Below are 22,117 nucleotides of genomic sequence, written 5' to 3'. Positions count from 1 at the left end.
GAACAACAGGAGAGAGCAAAAACGAGCAGGTGTGATAGCGGTTGTAATACATAAATTTATATTTATATATTTATATTTAATAGATATATAAATATATTCTTTTTCGAAAAGGCTGTACAAAGAAGAAGCGCTTCGGATGGAGATGTGACTGGGTAGAACGAGAGTTTGTGGGTAAGATAACGATGACACTCTGCGGTCCCTCCTGGTGGTCGTCGTGGTGTATGATGCCGGTGCTGCTTGCTTGAATGGTTGTTGGGGCTCCTCTCCTGTGATAGAATGGGGGACACGGGAAGCGGAACGAGGAGGACAAAGACAGCCACAGTGATAGCGGACGCACCTGAGAGCGGGGCAGGCGCTCACGAATAACTTGCAACAGGAAAAGCGAGAAGGTTAGAGTACTAAGGAAGGGAAGTAGAGCGAAAATCAAAGAGAAAAGGGGGCCGCTAGGCAACGAAAAAAACGGCACGTATACCAGCGCTTCTTCGCCATTGTGTTGAGAAGTAGCCATAGAAGGTGAGAAGGGGGGGAGGCGATATGGAAGTAGCCACGACAACAGAAGGAAGGCGGGGGTGGAGAGAAGGCGAGGCATGCCAAATCCTCTGTGCGTGCCTAGGCTTGTGAGCCTACAAAACCAACCAAAGAAGGTATTCTCCCCCATGCACCTCAAGTGCAGCTGGCGGTGAAGTCAGTCGGGTACGCGTCCGGCGAATGAAGAACCAGCGGTTGTGGCGTCCGCACACGCATGACTCTCCCTCAACGCCAAATCTGCCCATTGGTTTCCCTCTTCACATCACGAGCCGCAAGTCGCGGACAGCTCGTGCTGAAGGAGTCTGTACGTGCCACAGGAGAGAAATTCTCCATGTGAGTGACTTCAGACGCTTTCTCTCTCTTTTGTGTATGTGCTGTTTATATCGTCATTAGTCGCACTCCTTTAATCGAGGTTGAGACGCATCGCTTGGCCACCGAAGAAACCCAGAAGTACCGCTGCAGACAACCGACTTTACACGCTACACGGACGGCCGAGCTCCGCAACTCCTCTCAGGGCGAGTGATGGCTTCCATTGGTAATACAATACGCAGATGCCGTGCATCTTAAAATCCACCATGTTGTTTTGCTATCAAAAGAGAAATCGTGGAAGTCATCTGCCGCTTCAATTTCGCGGTGTCCACTCAGTACATCTGCGACCACCCACCACAGCTCAGCACAAGCTCGTCCCCGCGTGGTGGTGATAAGAGGGGCCTTACTTCTCTGGGTTGCGTGTCTTGTGCTTCACAGGTGCACGGGGACCGCGCGTCTTGAACTCTACCTTGCCCTCCACAAGCGGCCGCAGGTCCTTTGGCATTTTGCGCCGCGGGTTCGTCGTTAAACCCGCCCACGAGGGAAGGTCGGACTCGCTGCGTGGCTTCTTGAAGTTAGAGGACCCTTGGTTGCTTCTGCTGCCCCCGCGACTGTCACCTCCGCTGCGAGCTCGTTTGCGCTCCTCTGCACCTCCACGGTCGCCGCCATGCTCATTGCGTCGCTTCTCACGTCGGCTTGTCGTGGCTGCCTTCACTTCCTTCGATTTATTAACGTGCACGATGCGGAGCTCACGCCCATTAAGCTTGTCGCCGCGGGTCTCGATGGCAGGGTGGACAGACGAGGCGTGCATGAACTCCACGTAGCCGAAGCCCTTGCAGTCGCCGGTCTCGCGATCCCGCACCAGGCGGACTCGCTTCACGTCTCGGATGCCATGCTCCTGAAAGAAGTTCCAGACATCTTCCTCCGTCGTGTCGTAGGCCACGTTACCGAGGAAGATAGACGTCTCCGGCGGGTAGGCACAACTCTCCACATCCATCGTCGTCACAACGATGTGGCGGTTGTGGAAGATCAACCCGTTCTTCTCCAGCGCCGACGCAATGGATTCGGCGGAATCGAAGAGGACGTACGCCGTTGAGCTGTACTTGGCGTCCTTTTTGATTTCCCCGCGCAGTACACGCACGGCACGACCCATGTTTTGGTGCTTTTCGTCGAGTTCCTCGAGTGCCTGGCAGCGGATGCGGACTGCCGTGATGCTGCCACACGACTTGAAAATCTTCTCAACGTCGCGCTTGTGGATCGTATTGGGCAGATTACCTACGAAGATAGTGCGTGCATCCTCTTCTTCATTGGCGTGCAGTGCGTGTCGTAGCACCTGCTTTTTGGAGAGCTTCCGGTTGCGGCGACCCTCTTGGGTGGCGAGCTCTCGCTCCACCTCCTTGGTGTCGAAAACGGTCTCAAAGAGGCTTCTCTGCCCGTCGCCCTTACTTCTGGCACCCCTGGACCCACCGGACGAGAAGGACGCAGTGGCAGAACGTACCACCTCCGCCACCACGGCGCTCCTATCGCTCGGCCTCGCCTGAGCCCTCTTACCCTTGCCGGCCGTATCCTTGGCGTCGTCGGAGGCGTGATCAGTGGCACGTTTCACCTCTAGCTCACGCAGGATCTTGTCCTTTTCGCGCCGAGTGAGCTTCTTCACCTGCGGCGCTGTGGCGAAGAGGTCGACGTTAGTCTTTTGGAGGGGCTCAAAATTAAAGGCGGGGGCGGCAGTGCTCGCCGCAGCAGCGGTGGCGGTGGCGAACGTGCAGGCGGAGTCTGTCATGTGCCTTTAGCGGGTTTACTGTGGAAGAAGGGACTCGTGTACTTAGAGTGCACTGAGCAGGGATGGGAGAAACATGTAACGACTACGCGAAGAAGTGCACAAAGGACAGCTACCAAAATAAAAAATTGGCGTATACGGGACGCACTAAGCACGGTTGCGCCGGGTAGCAGGCGAGAAAGACAAACGCACCGCAGCACCACCATGGCACCGTACATCATATGTAAAGAATTACAAGAGGAAAGAGAGAAGATACAGGGAAAGAGGGAGCGGCCACCAGCGGAAGGAGAAGGATGGAGAGACAAGCGCGTGGTCACTTTACAAGAACGCCGTCACCTCGGCGCTTCTTCCGCTCTTCATGAGACTTACCCCTCCCCCCTTACAAGACTGCAGTGCATGAGTGGCGTTGCATCCTTTTGGAGCTAGCGCGTGGCGCTGTGACCGGCATGCAGACAGAGAGAAAGAGAGAGGTACGTGATCTTCAAGGAATTCTCGGGATTGGTTACGCTTCTTCGTCCTTTGCCTCTCATCAATACCTAAGGTCCATGTGCATCGCTGAATAAGAGACCTCGAACATGCTTACGCAGCGATGAAATTACGAAGCCTCTGGTGCAGTGACTACGACCACATCAACGAGCGAAAGTACGACCTTCGTTGACGACACGGAGCATGCAGTACGACGAGATTACTGAGGCAACAGAACCGTGAAACAAGGAAAAGAAAAGAAAAGCGGCCTGCTGATAGTTGAAGATCACAGAATCTTCAAGTTAGAGAGGAGAACAAGAGAGAGAAGGAATGGAGGAGGAGGAGGGGGGCTGCACCAGACCACCACAAGGCCGACACTGTCGTTGCACGTTAGAGATCCCTCAACGGTACATCACAGACATACACACACTGTGCTGACTACCTCCATCCTAATCCACACTCGGCAGAGAGCAACCCCAAAGCGCACTCATTCACGTTTATTTCGTTTGCCTTTCTAGGGGAGCGCGTTCACGGCACAAGACGGCACGTGTCCAAGAAGGGCCGATACAGAAGCTCCTCCTCCGACAAGAGGTCTTTTTCACCCTTTTCTGTCCACACGGTGTCCGCGTGTTGCGGCCTTTTCATTGCTTGCCGGGCATAAAGAGGTGGTCTGAGCGCGGGTACGACCAAGGGCCGCTGCCTGGCTGCGGCAGCATCTCTTGCAGTCACACCCTAGCCAACATCAGGCACTTTTCCTGCCAGCGTCCCAAGAGGCCTCCCAGGCTGTGCATCATGCGCTGAGATTGCTGCTCGCGGCAGTGGCAGCACAGCTCACGAAAGTGGCGCTGCGGGAGTGCTGTGATGCAACGTCTGTGTGCGTCTGCTTCAAGATCTTCTAAGCAGCACCAGCTATGAGTCTCCTCGAGCACAACAGCCCACGCCCTGGGGATCTGAAGGAGTACCATGTGGCGATTTCGCACGGCGACGACGCGTGCCAGCTGGCTGTAGAGTCGAGATAGATGCGGCCTCTGCACACGCCCTTTCCCCTGAGCAAAGGTGGGACGAGTCTGCTGAGTCTCCCGCTGCTGCACACCTTTCTTGTCCTGCACCCCAGATGTTTCGGCACCAGCACCGCTTGTTAGGATCCGCAAGCGCCATTGGCCGTAAAAACACTCCGTGACACGCGGCCATCGCAGGCCTGTGGACAGGCCGGAAGGGGGCAAGTTGCCCCTGATACATGCGCAGTGGAGAAGACTTCTCCACGGCTACCTCCCTGACAGACGTCCACTTCGCGTAGTAGGCGACCAGCAGTGTTGCACCAGACCGACGCGCCACAGCTTCCGGCAGTGGCGCACAAAGTACCGCGATCCGGTGAAGCGCGTCGAAAAGATGCTCGTGACTACCCGTGTCGCGGAAGACATCTCGAGTGGGTGGCGGTAGGCGCAGTCGCACCACGAGCGAAGCAACATTACAAGTGATTGGGCGTGGTTCTTAGCAGCCTGTAGGGCCTTGGTTGTACACTGTACCGCACGCATCAACGCTGCTTCTTTCTTGGGAGTCATACCACGTTCGCCAACTTGTCCGCTGGTGCACCACCACTGTCGCACTCTTGCTAGAATGGAGTAATAAAAAATCAATACCGTCCTTTTGTTTTCGCCACTGCTGCCGCTTGTTGTTGCCTTACGGCCTTGGCAGCCCGCCCAACGATTCGTGCAGAGCGTGTTAGTGCACAAGCAGGCTTGCGGCACACATTTCCACGCTCGTGTTTATAGCGTGCCCCGTTATGGTGACTGTCAAACCGACGGAAAGGGTGGATAAGCCGGTGTCTGATGCGAGAGATTGTGGCTGCGCAAGCAACGCCATATTCTCCTATTGCCCTTCGTCTTCTCAAATGATGGCCCCTAGCCTCGTTTGCTGTGGCGGTGGCACGACGTCTCGACCACCCGCTGTGCGGAACACCTGAGCTGAGGGTTCTCCAGAGAACAGGGGTACATGGTCAAGGAAAGCAGACATAGAGGAGAGGTCCTCCGCACTGAGCAATGAGACCAACACCGGGGGAACACTGCAGATGAGGATAGTGACTGCTCTTCCTCTCCTCGCGCAACCACAACGACAGCAAAATTCACAGTTCCGGACTCCATAGGGGTGCAGAATCAGCAGTTCCATACCGTCTGAATCGGTGCATTAGAGCAATGTAAGCACAGCGGAAGGCAGCAGCCAGAGATAATAAAAGTACATCTCGCGAGCACAATACCCATGCTCAATGCATGACATCACTGTAACATTTTTTTCGGATCAAAGATTGACATCCGTCTGCGCGTCGCACCTTCGTCCCTCAGTCGCTCCGGGAACACGTGAGGTAGGTGATGCATGTCCCATGTCCAGGATTGCAGCGCGCAAACAACTTCACCATCACACCCTTCTTTACACAAACGTAGCAGTGAGACTTTTTGTTCTCAGCTCATCCGTTCGCCGTCATCCAACACAGCAACGCAAGTGCACTCTGCCCTCCCCCTCCGGCCTGTCGCAGAGCCGTCGCGTTGTGCGAAGTAGGCGTAGAAGCACGCCTTACAGCAATGCGCAGCCTCCGCCATGTTAACATAGTCTCTACCTCATACTTTACCCATTCCCCACGCCTCTCAGGTCACATCACAGCAGCTCGCCATCATGTCGGTAGCCTCATCGTGCAGCCTTCGACGTAGATCAGGCTCCCCACACGTGGAGATAGCGAGGTCTGGGTGGGATGCGTTTGAGTCACATTGCCACTCTGCCCATCACATAAATGGCACGGATATCTTCACGATGACAGGTCGCCTCGACGCAGCGCCACGCAGGACCTCGCCGCCAACATCAGTAGCAATGCGTCGCTCTGACCTCCCCACGTCGCAGGCATCTGATCCTGTCATCACCACAAGTGGTTCGGCATGTGGCAGGGGATAGAAGGGTTGCCTGTCTTTCCCCACACCGAGTGAGAGTGCCGGACCCCAAGACACCATGCACTGAGGTGTCCCCCCTGGTCCTCAGAATTCCATAGCAGTAGGAAGACGAAGAGCGAGAAAGTAGAGCAAAATGACCAAACGAGCTCTGCAGCAGTGCAAAACGCCAAAGCAAACACACACACACACACACACACACAACATAAAGAGAGGGCGCAGGGGTGTTACAGAGCGCTGACCTCTTTCCCATTCCCTCACCACTTGCTGAGCACAGGAGACAGCAGAGCTACCGAGACTCCGAGGATCGCCGCCGCGACGGAGGAAAAAAACCCGGAGCGCAGCTTGCTAACGAGGTTGTCACTCCCCGTGTCAGAGTAGTACCCTGCTGCCACGTGGTGATATAAACCTGCCTGGAGCCCGAGAACGGCTGCCATAGCAAAGCATAAAACTGCAGCGAGGGGCACGAGCACGGTGAATACCCGTGTAACAACGATGACAGCGCGGTCGTGCTTCATCGGCAGCACCTGAACAATCAGGGAGATGAGGAGTGAAACGCACGTGAGGAGGCACAATGCAGCAAAAGAAAGGTAAGCAGTCATGCAGCGTGTCAGTGTCGAAGAGGGGAGCTGCGCCAGGGACAAGCTCACACGCGCAATCTCGAAGGGCTGTGATGAGTTCCTACTCATTGCTGAGGGGCTGTCCGATGCCACGGGCCAGGTGCTGGGTGGCAAGTCGTACACAATTGCCACACCATAGGCACATAGTTTCCGCTCACCAACGGATCGCACCTGGATCGGTGACAAGACGCTGCACACTATCAGCGCTGTCATAAGGGCGGCATAGGTAAAGTACAATAGCACCGAGTCGGTTCGCTCAAACATTGTATCAGCGGGAAAGGGATGGGTAGCAGTCACGCAAGAGGTGATGGGGGCGTTGTATTCGTGCGTGTAAGGGGGAGGGGAAAGCAAAGTGCATCACCGAAAATGGTGACTCAATGTGCAGGTACCTTTCGCGCCCTTGTGTAGGGTACCCCTTGCTACCTGTACGCACAAAACCTCCTCACGAGTAGAGAGACCAGCAACAGGCGGAGACACCTGCCACTCCACGCTGTGCACTGCCCATGCTCATGCGCCACCGACAACACGAGGGCAATACAGTGAGCAGCCGCAAGTAGCCACGTGGTAAGGGGATCCCCAAAATAGAAACGAGGATGAATGCATGATTGGAAAGCTAGGGGGTGTGTACCAGCAGAGAAGAAGGGGGAACCCTCATCCTTGACCGTCATGCGCTGAGCGTTACGGCGATCCTCTTTGCCCTTTATGTGGTGTGCGTGTCATCTTCGCGAGTTGGGTGCAGCGGACGACTTGCGTATCTGCCACGTACCAGAGGACTAGTGCGGATGTGCTGTCGCGCGCATGGCACTCTTTCCTTTCTTCGTTGCTCCTCGTAAAGGTTCTGTTTGTTTTCGTCTGCGTGGGTGCGCAATGGAGTGCTTCTTTTTTTTAGTTACTCCCTGATTTCCCGCCGGCGCCCTTGCATACGCCGACGAAACTCCTCGTGCGCCTCGGCCCAGACTTTGCGGAACTGCTCCGCCTTCTCTTTCGACTCTGGCGTCGCTTTCATCTGCTGCATTCGATCTGGAATGGCGTGGGTGTCAGCAATGACGGAAATTGTGTCTGATACAAAGCAGCGGTCCCACCACAGCGTCATACCAAGACCGACCGGTTCTTTGAAGAGCTGCACGACTAAAAGACGCAGGTGTCGTTTTGGCATGAAGTGCAGCTGCCAGCACCCGTCAATCAGATCCTCAGAGAGCTTCACAGGGTAACGGAACACTTCGTGTATGTGTAGAGGCGCCGGTGAAGCAGGTGGGCCGCCACTCGTCGACGCCAAGCAGGTTGGCAGTACCTGAATCGCTGTTTCCAGATGAATGTAGGGCAGCTCGGACCCTGATGCCGTCGCGGCACGCGCCTCGTAGAGACGGAACCCGGTCACCGACTTGCCTTTCGTCTCCCAGGGTACCAAGAAGCTCACGGTGACCGTGTCTTTGGTCTGGGTCCACCAGTGATGGGAACCTTCCCGACCACCATTACGGGCGAGGCTCTCGTAGAGCAGATCCTCGTCATCATCGGTAGCGTCCAGACGTTCCTGATCAGCACTTCGGGCCCCCTCCGTCTTGACGTTAGAGTTGCTGCTCGCGTTTCCCGCTGCGGTGTCGGACCCAGCATGAGACGACTCATCGTTGAATGGGATTGCCCCAAGAACACTGTCACTATGCGTTTCTCTGGGAGGTGCAGTAGCTCCGCAAAACGGGCTGGCTAATGCTTTGGGTGGTGCTTCTTCAAGCCGTACTCCATTCGAGTCCAAAATCACGCGAGACGGATATTTCAACCGTGTCACCTGCGGAACTCTGCAGCCGCCGCGGTGGCCCTCATCGCACCTGTCGAATTCATGCTGGGTGTCGTCGTCGCTGCTGCTGCTGCTGCTGCTGTCGATCAGTTTGTCCCATTTGGAGTAGTCGATCCCCGACATTCCTGCTGAAGGATGAGCAACACAGGGGGTACCCTATAGGACGAGAAGTCACAGACAGAAAAGCACGGACAGTGGGGATCGGCGTGAAGAGCGTAAGGGGGGCAACAGCAGGAGAAGCCGGACACACACACACACACACACGTTGAGGAAAGTGCGACGTGCAGATAACACCGCGGCTACACCCTGTACTTCTCTCTTTGGCGCGAGACCCCACCACCGGACAGTGGCTGCCTCCGTAGTGGACGACCTCGCAACGAAGAAAAAAAAGGAGACAAGCGAAAGGAAGAGGGCTCGAAGATGAGGAAGATGTGATGGGCCCCAGAGCTCTGGCGGTCGCACACATAAACGCACGCACACACACACACACACATACCTGCCTCTTCGTGCCAGTTGGCGTGTTCGGCGTGCACTCGCGCCACTGACCCCACGAACAAACACACGTGGCTGTGATCCCCCGCCGTTGTATTCGACAGCTCCTCAGCATCGATACTGACGAAACACCCCACCGCCCGCGCCTGGTGCGCCTGTGAGGAATAGAGCGTGGCAGTGCTTATCCGCGTCAGTCCCAACTCCTCAGAGGGGTCCTCTACGGTGCCGTTCGTGTGGGTGTTGCGCGGAGCGTCCTAAAAGGACGGAAACGACTGAACGATAATGTCGGATGAGAGACACGAAAAGGAGACACATCAGGCCTGCACTCGTAATGCGACTTTGCCACACACACACACACACACACACACACATCAGTACAACAGTGCCACAAGCGCAAGGCGGCCGAGGTAGCCTTTTGAAGATCGCTGCCTCTGATCCACTCTGTATTTCAGGTATACAACGGACCTAATCAGCAGCCAGAAACGCTAACGCAAACGAAAAGTAAATGCGACTTTACATGTAACTGTGGAGACTCTTGAGACAGTGCGCGTCGAGAGGAATACAGGGGGCTTGCAATGGAAGTCGCCACGCCGTGGCACCACAGAAATCCCCCCTCTTCCCGCCTCCCACACACTCGCCTCGCAAGGTCCCTCCAAGAATGATTACATCGGATGCTTTGCATAGCCGGAGCGGCAGATGGGGCAGCGATTCAGAACAATGGCGACAACCTGGCCAGGTTGCTTGTCTACTCTCAAAGAACCCCGCTCATTGAACTGTTCGTAGCATTTAATGCACGCGGCGTGAAAGTAGTGACCACAACTAAGCAGGACGCCGCTCTGCGGGAGAATCGATGCAGCCTTGTTCGCGCTGTCAGCGTCTACTACCTTGGCAGACGACAGCACAGTGAATGCAGTCTCATGCTCAGGACGTGGTGCGGCTGCTGCCCATTGAGCAGATCCCTTCTGGTGCCCTGCCTGGTGCTGTGTTACGCGCCGTGAGACCACTTTCCAACCTCTCACCAAACCGGTAGCTCCAGGATCAGCCGTTGATGGGTTACTCACCTTGCGTGACACTGCGCCCTTCACCGCACCTCCCATAGGCATCCCAGTTGACTTCCTGATCGCCTTCAATTCCAGTGGCTGAACACGCTTTGCTGCTTGTCGAGATTCGTAGGCCATTCGCATCGCCGCCACAGCATCCTCACCAGTCGACTTGCGCACCCCACCAGCATGAAATGAGGCCGCCCTTGTGCCAGGCCAGTGCGAACAGTAAATCAGCTCCAGGCAAATGGGGCACTGCACCGACACACCAGCAGTAGCCGGAGCTGCCAAACTTCCAGATTCGCTTGAGGCAGACGGGTCATGCACCGTCTTCCTCCACAGTTCCGCCCATGCCTCTTCAGTCAGGCAGGCAGCCCTAGCCGCCTGGTGCTGCACCGCGAGCGCCGCCTCCACTGCCACTCGGCTTCGCTCTTGTTGTGCACAAAACGCTTCCCACGCTGCAGACAGGCGAGCCAGGCGCTCCTGCACGTAGTGTGTGCGAAACTCTCGGTTGTTCTTGAGTCTTAGCTTGGTGTAAGCGCGCCGCGCGAGGAGGCCTCGGACAGCGGCTTGCACCTTGACGATAGCCGCCCGCTGTGCTACTGCTTTTCCTTCGTAAAAGATGCGCTTGTGGTAGTTCTGAGTGCGGCACACTGGACACGCCAACGGTGCGGTAGCCACAGCAACTCCAAGGGCATCCGCTCTCTGCTGAGCACGCACGTATCGCTCGAAAGAGCGAAAGCATTGGGTGTGGAAGACATGCGAGCAGCTTAGGATCACCTGCCCTTCGTCACCCTTGGCAGAATAGCACATTTGGCAGATGGCACAGACAGAGGAGTGGCCTCTGAATGATTCAGCATCGTGGAAGTGTTCTTGCTCACGCAGGAGGGCACGGTCCACAACGACACGCCAGTCGTCAGCCGACGGTGCTGGTGGCGGACCCGGTACGAGCCCCATGCGCTGCGCAAGTGTCGGCTTGTGTGATCGTCCAGCAAGACTTTGTGCGGGGCCGAGGTGCAACCGAAGGTCCGTCGATACATCGCCTGAAGAGGAGCCGACGGCACCACCTCCACCTTCACGTGTGTGTGACGCAGACGATGACAGCGGCAGCGGCACACCTCTACGGCCGCCGGTGGCGGTGAAGTGCTCCTGCAAGGCGACGGCGCTCCACAGCCCGAGCTTCTCGCGACGCGTGTTGCGTGTGACTCCGATCCCGGGCTGGTTCGTGCCCCACTCAGACACGGGCGGACCCAATGAGGGCAAGCCCCTTGTGAGAAATACAGAAGGCATCCGAGAAAGCGAAGAAGGGAAGATTCTCCCTCCCAAAGCATCTGGAGGCAGCACAAGTGGCACGTCTGTTGTAATGTTCTTCTGAAGCGCAACGGAGGGGAAAGGGAAGCAAAGAGAGCAAGAGAGGCATGTCATCACTGGCGACGAGAACGGGCAGGAAGAAGCAGAAGGTCTCGCGACGAGGTACACCATGACAGTTGTCATCCCCGCATGATTGAGGACAATAAGTCGGTTCACCAGGGCGCGCCTGTGTGCACCTCGCTTAGACATTTTTGACATGCGTAGACTTTTTGTGGGGGAGAGGGGCTTTCGTGGCTCGGATTTCGCTGCTGTGGGCACGCGCGGGAGGAGAGCCTTTTGTTCCTGTGGTTCTGCTTGTGACAGTTTCTACGGTACGCCTCATCAGCCGAAGATCAATGTCAGGGCAATTAGCGTAATGTTCACAAAGATGAGCGGCCAGCGCATCAGGAGGCGGATGGAGTGCAAAAGAGAGGCGATCTGCAACTTGACGGACGAGACAGAGCGGCCACCGCCGTTCCCGCTAGCGCCAAGCTCAGCATCGACAGAAGATGGCACCATGTCATTGAAAGTGGGATCGTGCTGCAGTGCAATGCCACCCTGTAGGGCTTGTGGAGTGGCCAATCCAAACTTGGAGAGAAACCGCGATTCCGAAAGGATGGCTAATGCGTTGAGGCACAGAATCACGGCTGAGACAAGTGAATAGATACTGATGCCCATGTTTCTTTTCCTGATCGGTTCGCCCTCCTTGACAGTGGCTGGGACCTGCAGCCTTTATGCCTATAATGGCAAAACGGGCCTACGAAATGAGCCTCTAACTGCCCTTCTTTGAGACCTGGACTCGGCTGCCCGTTGGCTGTTAAGTTTGAGTGGTTGGGGAGAGAGAGGAGAGGGCGGGGCAAAAACGGGTCTCATTCAACCGTGCAAGCGCGCTCTCCGCGCGCGCAAGGGGTCACAAGAAATAATAATAATAATAATAATAATAGAGACAGAAGATGCCGCAAAATATATAGATGTGCACGTGGTCTTACTTCCACACCACTATTGCATCGAGGAAACAAGAGCAGAAAGGACAAGAAAAGCCCACGAGTGCGGAGATGTAGGGTAGTGAGGGAAAGAGTGCGACTTTAAGAATCAACGGAGGTAGCGCGCGGCAGTTGTGTATTTCACTTCTAAACAAGTCCGTGTGCGACTGTGTGTGTGTGTGTGTAAGCGCATGCATGTGCTTGGGATCGAGGGAGACAGGGGAGATTTTTTTCTTTAAAAAGGAGGAACGGAAATGAACGCAGCAAGCGGCACCTCGGGGTGATTGAGGGAGAGGTGAGCAGCGCCCTTTTCTTTTGTTTTTTTTTTTCGTTGCGCGGCAGCTGTGTCGTTTCCATGTCCCATACTGTCGGCACATGCCTCAGCTAATCCTCCCAGTGCCCCCACCACCACCACCACCTCTCATGCACGGGGGCAACGAACGCATTTCCCAGATGGAAAAGACAACAAACAGCGAGACAAACAACACAAAGAGGGGGGGTCAGTTCGCGGTGCAGCGGTGCACCAAGCCGGTGTGCACAACAGACGTACATGTCGTGATCCTTCAGCTTTCCGAAGCAGCCGCATCGCTTAGGTACGAAGACGGCAACTAAGCTGCGGCAAAGCCCAGCTTTTGCCTCTTGGGCCGGTCGTCCAGTTTTTCTTTTCCGCCTGTACAAAGGGGATCCCCTTCAGCGCGTTGAGATTTAGTTGCCCACTGAAGGAGCTCCATGAGCGACATGCGGAGGGAATACTAGAAATAACTCCCAAAGGACACAACTCTGACTGCACCATTACGAGAAAACATGACGCCGACGAGTACAAGTCACAACAGCAATGGGAGTCAGAAGAAAAGGGCAGAACCATCACATGTTCCCAGGCTTAATCGTCACTCCGCCGTGGCGGCGACACTTGTGTGCTACTCCTCCCCCACCGGCTCTTGTTTAACGTGAGAGGAGTTCACAGAGGCGTTGTTGGAAGTCTCGTCGCCTGCGAAAGGCGCACGAGCGGCAGTCTCGGAAAAGTGCGCCTCCACACGTAGCTGCACCTCATCTCCTACGATGAGTACATCACCGGCTTGCAGCCGCCGCGGCTCGCCCAGCACCCAACCTTGCCCAGCGATGCGGACACCATTGCGGCCGTAGTTGACGACCCACAGTGTGTAGTGGTGCGGTCGCTTTATGTGCAACACTGCCGCCTGCCCTTGACACGCGTCTGCGTCACTATCAGACACCTCCCCATCCTCCGAAGGCGCTCCTTCGCCGACGAAGAGCTCGCGGTCGGACAACCTCACGTCGTTGGCGTTTGTGGCGTGCTTGTACACCGGCCGCAGCACCAGCGCGAACTGAAGTCGGGAGAGCACCTCTGGGTGGGTAGTATAAGGAGCCAAGGCGCCAACGACGGAAGTTGCCGTCGCCGCGGCAACAGCCGCCGCTCGTTGGAGCCCCAACTCACGGCCGAAGTAGGTGGTAAGTTCGTCCAGCGGTAGACGCGTCGGGGGAGGGGCGGTAGCACTCCCAACTCCAGCGGAGCTTGCCACGGATAGTACCACCGCGTAGAAGCAAGCAGTGTGCGCCACACGAACGCCACCAAAGTAGTCTGTGCTGGGTGATGAGGTGAGGGCCGGTCCCCATCCGAGGTTAGTGACAGGGTCTAGGAGGGCCCCTGGCACCTTGCTATTGTCCGCGAATGGGCTGGTGACGTTCACCGTTCCTGGCGGCACCACAAAGTCTGTTTGTTGACCTCGTGAAGCAAGCGTACGCCAGGGCTGCTGGTAGAGCTCGGCAAGAGTGTGCAGCAGCTCTACTTGCTTCTCGACGTTTGTCTCGCTCGCCGCCACAAATCGCACAGCACCGTTCGACTCCCTCAGCTCCGCCTCCGTCGCCCAGGGGTGTGGCGACGGTAGCCACGCATCTCGATCCTCCACGTCCTGGAGAGCACGACTGCGCTTCCAAAACGAGGACGGCACAGTCTGGAAGGGCGAAAAGGCAGCACTCTCTGCCGCCGTCTCCTCGCCTGCTTTTCGATCGGCACGAGAGACACCTGTGTGCAGAACTGGGCCGTTAAGCTCGCGCAGCTTCTGCCACGCGAGGAGATTAATAAAGTGGTTCGACATGATGGCAGCGCCCTCCTCATCGCTCAGTCCCATTCGTGCCTGAAGCGAGGCCAGGTGGGTGATCATTGAGGCGGAAGAAAAGGCGTCTTTCTCCAGCACCGCCGCATCCAAGCCCGCCGCCAGAAGACGGTTTTCGGCAATCATAGAGCTCAGCGTCACCATCGCCCGCGGCCGGCGCTCCACCGCCGCGCAAGGCTTGATACTGCTTGCGTCAGCAGCTTCCACACCAGCTGCAATCAGCTGCGTCGCGTCTGCCACGCGCCACGACGAGGCAGCGATATCCACGGCATCTGCCACAGCATCCCACACTGGCAGCGGCGGCGTGCCCTGGGGTACTGGCGGCAGCAGCTCTGGGAACAGATATAGTGGCGGCTCATAGGTGGTGGAACGTGAAAGCTTGAGCACACACTCGCCAAGGATCGGCACCATCTGTGCTGGTATCTCGGAAGCCGCATCCGACTGCGTCATTGCGACTCGTGAAATTGTATGGGGCTATTTTCGTTATTGGGGGGGTCTTCAAAGACGTACTTAGGACCAGTGGCCACGATGAACACAAAAGGGAACAAAACAACAGAGAGAGAGCGTGCGTGCTGAGGATACTTGTGGAGTCCACACGACTGCGAGTACAAAATAAAACGTCACAGAGAGAGAAAGAAAACAATACAGATACAAGGTGAGCGGGCCCTAGCCAAAGTGTGCACAAGATGATGAGGAGGAGAGAGTGGCAATAGATGAACGCAACAAGCGCAACACAACAAGGGATGCGAAGGAGAAAACAGAAAGGAGATCTATGTAAGCGAGCAATCCGCAGCGGCAGAGAGGATAACGAGTCAACAACAATAAGTGAGGGGTACGCAGTACTCGACACACCAGAGAGACACAGAGAGACAGAGAAGCCACAAGAGAAAAAAATAGAGGGTGGATGTTAGGGGAGGGGGGCACGCGGACACCCACGAGCAGCTGGGGAAAAAGAGGGAATGACCACAATGGGTGGTGAGACAATGTAACAGCAGCGACACCCAAACCACTGAGGCTCAGCTTCTTTGCACGCTACCCCCAGTTGTCAGGTGGTTGTGATGGGCGCTTTTAAGATAACGGTTGCTGCTGCTTTTAAAGCCTGAGCGTCTCCTCTCCGAGACACGGTCACCCTAGCCTCGTCCAAGAGGCAAACCAGGACACACGATCTTAAAGAAAAAGGTGATGCAGAGCGGTGGAGACCCAACGCCGCCACCACTACCACAACAAGCAAGAACCAGAAGCAACAAGAGTAAAAGAAAAAGGTGGTCTCCAGCACAAACACAAAGCGGAGGGCACGGCTCCCACCACACGTAAACAGAGTACTCAAGGGAACACACAGAACACCAACGAGATAAGAGCGAGAGGGAGGGGGCAGAGGGAGGGAACCAGAACATGACGAAAGGGAGCTCGCTGATAGGGAGGGGAGGGGATAGTCATCATAGAAGACGCGGAGAGCGTCAACAAAGCGTAAGGGTAGCGGCCGATAGGGTCGTCACAATGCGAAGTAGCGAGAGGCGAAATCGTTCGCCGCGACGGAACTGGGTGACCACCACCTTTTCATAGTTCACCCAGTGCGGAGGCTGCAACGTCCGTGATGGAGCCGCCTCACTTCTAGGTGGTTCTTAGTTGGGTTGTGTCATGGTGCAAAGTGCTCGGGACAATTCCCCAGTGCACGCTATACAGCAACAGAAATTCAGGAGAACGTCTGTGATAGATAGGCCCGTACGCTAAGATTAAAGAGGGAAGGAGGAGGGAAAGGGGTGAATCGGTAGGGCCCAGTGGAAATGAGAAGGGTATGAAGAGCGCCGCGAGAAAATGAAGTGAGACCGTACCACGTGTGCGTGACGCGTCTCTAAGGGGGCTGTGGCGTCAGCAGCGCCAAAGGGATTCAAGAAAGACTCACACAAAGGAAGTGGCGCTCGACAGAACGATAAACAAAGCCTGCCGCACCCTTCATTATGCTGGAGTGACGGACACCGGCAGACAGACAAGCGCACAGAGAGACACTAAAGAGGTCCGAAACGCATAGCTCGCGTACTGGGAAACGGATGCGTGTCTGCATTCCTCGCAAGGCCACGCAACGCTTCGTTCGAGTCATGTGACGGGCATTACCAGGGCCCACCAAAGACGATACCCATGAAAGAGAGAGAACAACCCCCTGGCCATGCACGTGTCAGTTACGCAACGCCACTAACGCAGGTCACGGAAACCGGCCTCTGCGTCGTCGTCGCTGGTGTTGAGGTCTGCAAACGGGTTGTAGGTCGTTGTAGGACCACTGATTCGTTTGTTGTCTTCGAAAGACTCCGTCTCTCGTACACCCGGACAGAATGCCTCACTCGTGCTTGCGGCGCTGCCGTTCAGTGCAGCGGCGGCTGGGGGTTGCGCGAATGCGTTGGTCACCGAAAACAGCTCCCTCGTTGCCCAACGACCTGCATTGCGATTCCCGGTTTCCCCTACGCCCATCCCAAAGTTTGCACCGCTTCTGCATAGCGCACCTTCGCCACTGTCCATCCCGACCAGGTTGTCTACTGCGCTTCCGGTGCCGGCCAAGGGAGAATTCAAAACAGTCGAGTTGGCGGCGATCACCGCAACAGGCGGTGCATCCTCTCCACTCAGCTGCGCAGAATGGTACGAAGCTGAAATGCTAGGGGCATTACCTTCGACTGCTGACGTGGTGTCCCTCGCTGCCGTTTCCTGAATGCTTTGTGAGGCCAAGAGTAGTACCCCTTTCGTAGAGTGATGCACCGTACAGTCTGCCAGTTCTACTTCGTGGTAGATCTCCGCGGGGTCAGCATTCTGCGGTGACTCATAGGCAAGCACAGCATGCTGAAGCCCCAGCAGTGGTGGTGGATGAGACAACGCAGTTAGCTGAGGCGAGCAATACTCAACGTCGGTGCTCACGACGGAGTGTTGTTGCGGCCCCGCTCCGCCAGAAGCGCCGCACTCACCCAACACGGTGATGGAGGGATCAGTGTAGCGAGGGACTTGAAGGGCAGACTGGTAGACCGCTTGGTGAGGTGCCGTTGCGGGCGGTGGCGGTGGAGGAGAAGCATGGCTTCCAGGAGGAAGCAGGGGCTGACCTACGTGTGGCTGCTGCTGCCCGCCTAGTTGCGGCAAAGGATGAGGCGAAGGCGATGCTGCTTCCGTCGGCAACGCAGGTGAGTTCAATGCCGGGAACGGAGCGGCTGGCGCTGCCGGCAACACAAAGAGCTGCTGGGTCAGTGAAGAAGCTGCATCAGCATGCGCAAGAGTTCGCGTGTCTGGCTGGTCAATGGAGACATCCGGCGGCGCATCACTGGCGTGCACGGACGCGCCATGAGTCCAGTCTGCATCCCCACTTGTCTGTCGCTCTGCAGCCAAGACTGGGTGCAACGCCTGTGGGGTGGACGCCGGTTCTCGCCCTTGCGCTTTACACGTGCCAATCGCCATAGAATCTACTGTGCCCTCCCACCCCACGCATTGCGGTGCAGCAGCCTTCACAGGCAGCATCTCCGCACTAGCGAAGAAGCCTTCGTCGCTCATGATAGTGTTGTACACGGGTGGATCTTGCGGCACCCCAACCTCCCTTTTGAGGCTGAGGCCAGCATTCTCAGGCCACGGTCGTACTGGCGTAGGAGCCATGGACGAGCCAGCCCTCACTGACATGCATTCCTCGTTGAGCTCGGCTACCAGGAGCAGCAACTCGCTGTAGTCTTTACTGACACTCTTCAGAGTTTGCTGCAGTCGTGCGGTCTCCTCCTGTGATAGCGCCAGCTGCTGCGCCACTGCATTGCGCTCCGCCTCCATTTTGGTGATCACATCCAGCGGTGGAAGATGCCGTTGCCCTTGATGCTGTTGTCGCTGCTGAAGAAGCTCCAGTCGCTGAGAGGTCGCAGCGTCGGAAGCGTGCCGCAGCTGCTCCTCCATCATGTTCATCGACTCCACCAGTTGCTGATGCTCCTCTTCCTTCGAGTTCAGTGCCTCTTCGAGCAGCCGAATGTTCTCGCGAAGCCCATCGACCATATCAGCGCATGCGGCTTGCGAGTGCATGTCCTCCATCGCCGAAGCAGCAGCATCCTCGACTTGAATGTGTCCTTCTTCCGCTGCCGCGGCGACACGCCTCTGTTGCTCGTTCTCCAGGATAGCGTACTGTGCAGCGAGCTGCTCAGCTCGCTCGCGCCACTCCTCCAGCGCATGCATGAGGTCCGCCTTCTCCGCCCGGGTGGCTTCAAGCTCCCCTTGTAGCGCAGCCAGCATCTCGTGTGTGCGCGCATCTGACACAGGAGGGATTACTTCCTGGCGCAGTGGGACGACAGGAAGATCTGGTGGAGGGGGCTCGACCAGGAAGTCGGTGGATGACATGGGGCTGTGTCCGAGGCTTCCCAACGACGCAGCAGCGAGCTCAGAAGGCGGCTGCTTCAGTGGCAACTGACCCGCTTGCGTCGGTGGCGGTGCAACGGGGTGCGACGCTACTCCGCGTTCTGGCAGCGCGTGACCCGGATGCAGCTGTTCAGAGTGTGTTGATGGCGGCAGCCTCATCATCGCAGCCGGGCCGTGCGATGCCGACCGTGCAACGCTGTCCAAGAGCTGTTTGAACTCCGCCACAAGCTGCTCCACCAGCGCCACAGTAGCTTCATCGTACGGGGTGGGGTCCTGTGTCCGTAGCCCGCTCGCCACGGGATGTTGCCACACCGGCGTGCTGGCTTGCATGTCGAAGAGAATCGTGTCAAGCACCGCTCCGCCACCTACCACCTGCGTAAACCGGTGCATGAGGGCCGCTGCAGCCGCCGCGGCCGTTGGCGGAGCGGCACCTGCGGCTGCTGCCTTCTTCGACACGACGCAGGCACTTGCGATCACCACCGCCGACCACAACCGAAGATGGGCGGGTCCGTCGCGGCGGGCCTGATGCAGCAGCGCTTCGCTCCATGACACTTCCTCAACAAACGCAGTCGCCGCCAAGGGAGAAGAACTCATCCAGGCCAACAGCGCCCCACTGTAGGCGCCGAGAGCTGCCGTATTCATTTGCTGTGTCACCGCACCGCCGCTGAGACAAAAAATAAGGAAGGTGACAGTGTAGTTGAAGAAGGAGGGCGGCAGGCGGGAAGATAGCGTCCACCCTGGCTGTGTCTTGACAAGGTCGTCCAGCGTTGACTTCTGCAGATGGGGCGGCACAGGTGAGTGCACGAGGCTTTGGGCCACTTGCGTGGCACCAGGTAGTGCAACCAGCGCGCGCAGCACCTGAGCAGCGTAGAACTTCTCCACAGCCGACGTTCGCGACGAGAGCAGCACCCGGGCAAGCGCCACACCACACTGCGCATCCTCATCAGAGGTGCTGGCATTGGTCCCCTTGACAGTCCGCAGAGGTGAAGTCGTAGACGACGCCTGTACTGATACACCGCCGCTGGGGTCATCACCGTACTCTGACGTCGGCGACACTAACCCGCTCAGGAACACGCCAACTGAGCGCTCTTGATGGACCGGCACGCCCAGCACCACTGTGAAGAGCTGCACGCCAGCGCTGACGAGCGTTGTGTCGGTTGTCTCGCAAATGCATGAGAGCAGCGCGCGCGGTGCAGGCCACACCTGCGCTCTGTATGGCAAAGTTGCTCGAACAAGAATCGTGACGGGTGGGAGGTTAAGCCACTCTTCCACCCCCCGCTTTGACCCGTTCAGCAGCAACGCTAACACCCGCACTGTCTCGATTCGGGTGGCGTCGTCGATGGCCAGCCCACTGAATGCGAGGCGGGCAAGCGGAGTCAGAAGACCGCATCGAAGTAGGGCGTCTTGTATGGACTTCAGCTCCTCCTCGTCCTCGTCGATGCCCCGCAGGACGCACGCGAGAATCGAAGCGGACATGAGTACGTTTAGCATCGTATCGGGTTTCTTGGTAACGTCAAGAAATTCCTCCAGCTTCGCGGTCAACACTGTCAGTGGGGGGCAAACGAGGCAGGGAGAGCTGTTGGCAGCGCCGTTGTGGCCGTGGTCGACGACAGTGCACGCCGCCAGCTGAGATGGAACGGAGTCAAACAGGGCCACCAGTCGTGCAGCACAGCCCATTTCACGGAAAAACTTCTGGGTTGCCTTGTTTGAGCGAAGCATGTTGTGCACCACCGTTAGGCAGTCCTTCACAATGGATCTGCCTCGCCTAACACCACCCTCGCGCTGGATCACATCAAACAGCGAGTCGAATGCGTTGTGAAAGGCGAGAAGGGTCTGTAGCTCCGCATCGGTCAAGGTCAGCGACGTGAGAAGCTGCAAGGCTTGATTACGCAGCAGGTGATCCTGCTGGGTTTCGTTCAAAGCATCAAGCAAAACGCCGATGCCGCGGGCCCCAAGCAGCGCCTGATTCAGCTTGTACGGCTCAAACTCCTCCAGCCGCTGGAGCAGCACGACAACGTAGTAGCGGCTCCAAAACGGCGCTGTTGTTTTCATAGAGTCCAGCAACAACCCCACGGCATCGATAAGCGGCGCGAGCAGTGCATCCCGTGCGCGCCGCTTTAACGCCGCGGTCACCTCGACGACGCGATGGTTCGACTCCATTTGGTCAGGGTACAAGTCCAAGTTTGTGGCATTGGCAAGCAGGTGCAGCGTGGGCTCCGTAATGGATTCGTCCTCGGCATAACTGACAAGCAGATCGAGCAGCGACTTTAGCGCCGTTGCATCGAGTGCGTACGGGAGGTCAGCGCTACGCAGAAGGTCGCACTGTGCGTCCCGAATATCCTGCGCCACCGCGCAGCCCTCGATGCGCAGAAGCAGCGTCCGCGTTGACGTGCTCGGTCGAGGCGACGGCGAGGACGTTAGTGAGTTTGCAGAGGGCCCATCACGCGAAGAAGGTGACGCCGCGACACCATAACTTGATTTTATAGTAGAACTGTTCCCGTGGTCTCCATTGATGGCCGCGGATGGACTTGCCGCCATCGCAGCAGGTGCCCCTGACAACTTCGTGTCTTGCACATTATTCGCTGCCGCGTGTGACCCCTTGTCACTGCCCAGCGGAGGGGGATGCACCACGCGCTGCCCCAATACAGCCTTGAAGAGAAAGCTCATGGTTGGCGAAAGAGAGGGGTAAATCGGGACGAATCCAACAATGCAAACGTCGGGGAACGGTGGCACGCCCCCCTTTACGGTGTTCGTGCTGCCTTACTCCCAGACAAAGTGCTCCCAGAAGCTCCTGTACTTGACCCGTTCCGTAAGATGCCCCAAATCGACGCTGAATAGAAAGACCAGCAGTGCGTTTGCTTTTCGTTCTTCCTCTAGGAAAAGAAACACGCGGGTAAGACGGTCAAGAGAGAGTGATGGCAGCAGCAATAGCCACACAGTCAAAATCACCGCAACACACACACACACATATATATATATATATGTATATACGCCACGCACAGTATAACAGTGCTCCAAAGGCGCAATTCAAGGAAGCATCATGCGGAGCCCAGATACATCCACACATAACATCGTGCATGGAGAACAGTAAAACAGAGGATTGTAAACATCCAGCAAGGGGGTGGGTGAGGAGAAAAGGGCGTGACAGTCAAACCAGCGGAAGGGGGAGAGAGAGAGAGAAAGCATAATCGCTACGAGACCATCCTACCATGAACAGGGAATGCGCGAGACCTCATGTCTGCGTCCGTCAGACACGCTTTCGATTTCTGTTCCATTGCGAGAAGCGCAGCTGAGACGTGTTCGAGCCTTTTCAGGGCCTCTTCACCACCTCCTCCAT

At 56.9% G+C, this 22,117-nt stretch overlaps 7 protein-coding genes across 7 annotated transcripts, besides 1 other annotated feature; all 7 read right to left on the bottom strand.

Moving 5' to 3' along the window:
* Nucleotides 1-1,240: 1,240 nt before the first annotated feature.
* Nucleotides 1,241-2,617, bottom strand: DRBD10 (RNA binding protein, putative; the record flags this gene model as incomplete). Its single annotated transcript, XM_010704364.1, has 1 exon — nt 1,241-2,617. The coding sequence occupies one exon, from the start codon at nt 2,615-2,617 to the stop codon at nt 1,241-1,243; it is 1,377 nt and encodes a 458-aa protein (XP_010702666.1).
* Nucleotides 2,618-5,537: 2,920 nt separating this feature from the next.
* Nucleotides 5,538-6,103: a repeat region.
* A 166-nt stretch (nt 6,104-6,269) lies between these two features.
* On the bottom strand, nt 6,270-6,896 carry LPMP_342390 (hypothetical protein; the record flags this gene model as incomplete). Its single annotated transcript, XM_010704363.1, has 1 exon — nt 6,270-6,896. The coding sequence occupies one exon, from the start codon at nt 6,894-6,896 to the stop codon at nt 6,270-6,272; it is 627 nt and encodes a 208-aa protein (XP_010702665.1).
* A 625-nt stretch (nt 6,897-7,521) lies between these two features.
* On the bottom strand, nt 7,522-8,547 carry LPMP_342380 (HSP20-like chaperone, putative; the record flags this gene model as incomplete). Its single annotated transcript, XM_010704362.1, has 1 exon — nt 7,522-8,547. One exon carries the CDS (start codon nt 8,545-8,547, stop codon nt 7,522-7,524), a length of 1,026 nt encoding a protein of 341 aa, XP_010702664.1.
* Nucleotides 8,548-9,578: 1,031 nt separating this feature from the next.
* On the bottom strand, nt 9,579-10,769 carry LPMP_342370 (hypothetical protein; the record flags this gene model as incomplete). Its single annotated transcript, XM_010704361.1, has 1 exon — nt 9,579-10,769. One exon carries the CDS (start codon nt 10,767-10,769, stop codon nt 9,579-9,581), a length of 1,191 nt encoding a protein of 396 aa, XP_010702663.1.
* An 879-nt stretch (nt 10,770-11,648) lies between these two features.
* On the bottom strand, nt 11,649-11,984 carry LPMP_342360 (hypothetical protein; the record flags this gene model as incomplete). The annotated part of the gene is made up of 1 exon (XM_010704360.1): nt 11,649-11,984. One exon carries the CDS (start codon nt 11,982-11,984, stop codon nt 11,649-11,651), a length of 336 nt encoding a protein of 111 aa, XP_010702662.1.
* A 1,222-nt stretch (nt 11,985-13,206) lies between these two features.
* LPMP_342350 (hypothetical protein) lies at nt 13,207-14,871 on the bottom strand (the record flags this gene model as incomplete). The annotated part of the gene is made up of 1 exon (XM_010704359.1): nt 13,207-14,871. One exon carries the CDS (start codon nt 14,869-14,871, stop codon nt 13,207-13,209), a length of 1,665 nt encoding a protein of 554 aa, XP_010702661.1.
* Nucleotides 14,872-16,611: 1,740 nt separating this feature from the next.
* On the bottom strand, nt 16,612-21,318 carry LPMP_342340 (hypothetical protein; the record flags this gene model as incomplete). Its single annotated transcript, XM_010704358.1, has 1 exon — nt 16,612-21,318. The coding sequence occupies one exon, from the start codon at nt 21,316-21,318 to the stop codon at nt 16,612-16,614; it is 4,707 nt and encodes a 1,568-aa protein (XP_010702660.1).
* Between the last annotated feature and the right edge of the window lie 799 nt (nt 21,319-22,117).

The sequence above is a fragment of the Leishmania panamensis genome (assembly GCF_000755165.1).
Source record: "Leishmania panamensis strain MHOM/PA/94/PSC-1 chromosome 34 sequence".
NCBI classification, from domain to species: Eukaryota; Euglenozoa; class Kinetoplastea; order Trypanosomatida; family Trypanosomatidae; genus Leishmania; species Leishmania panamensis.
This window is presented reverse-complemented; position numbering and strand designations above follow the sequence as displayed.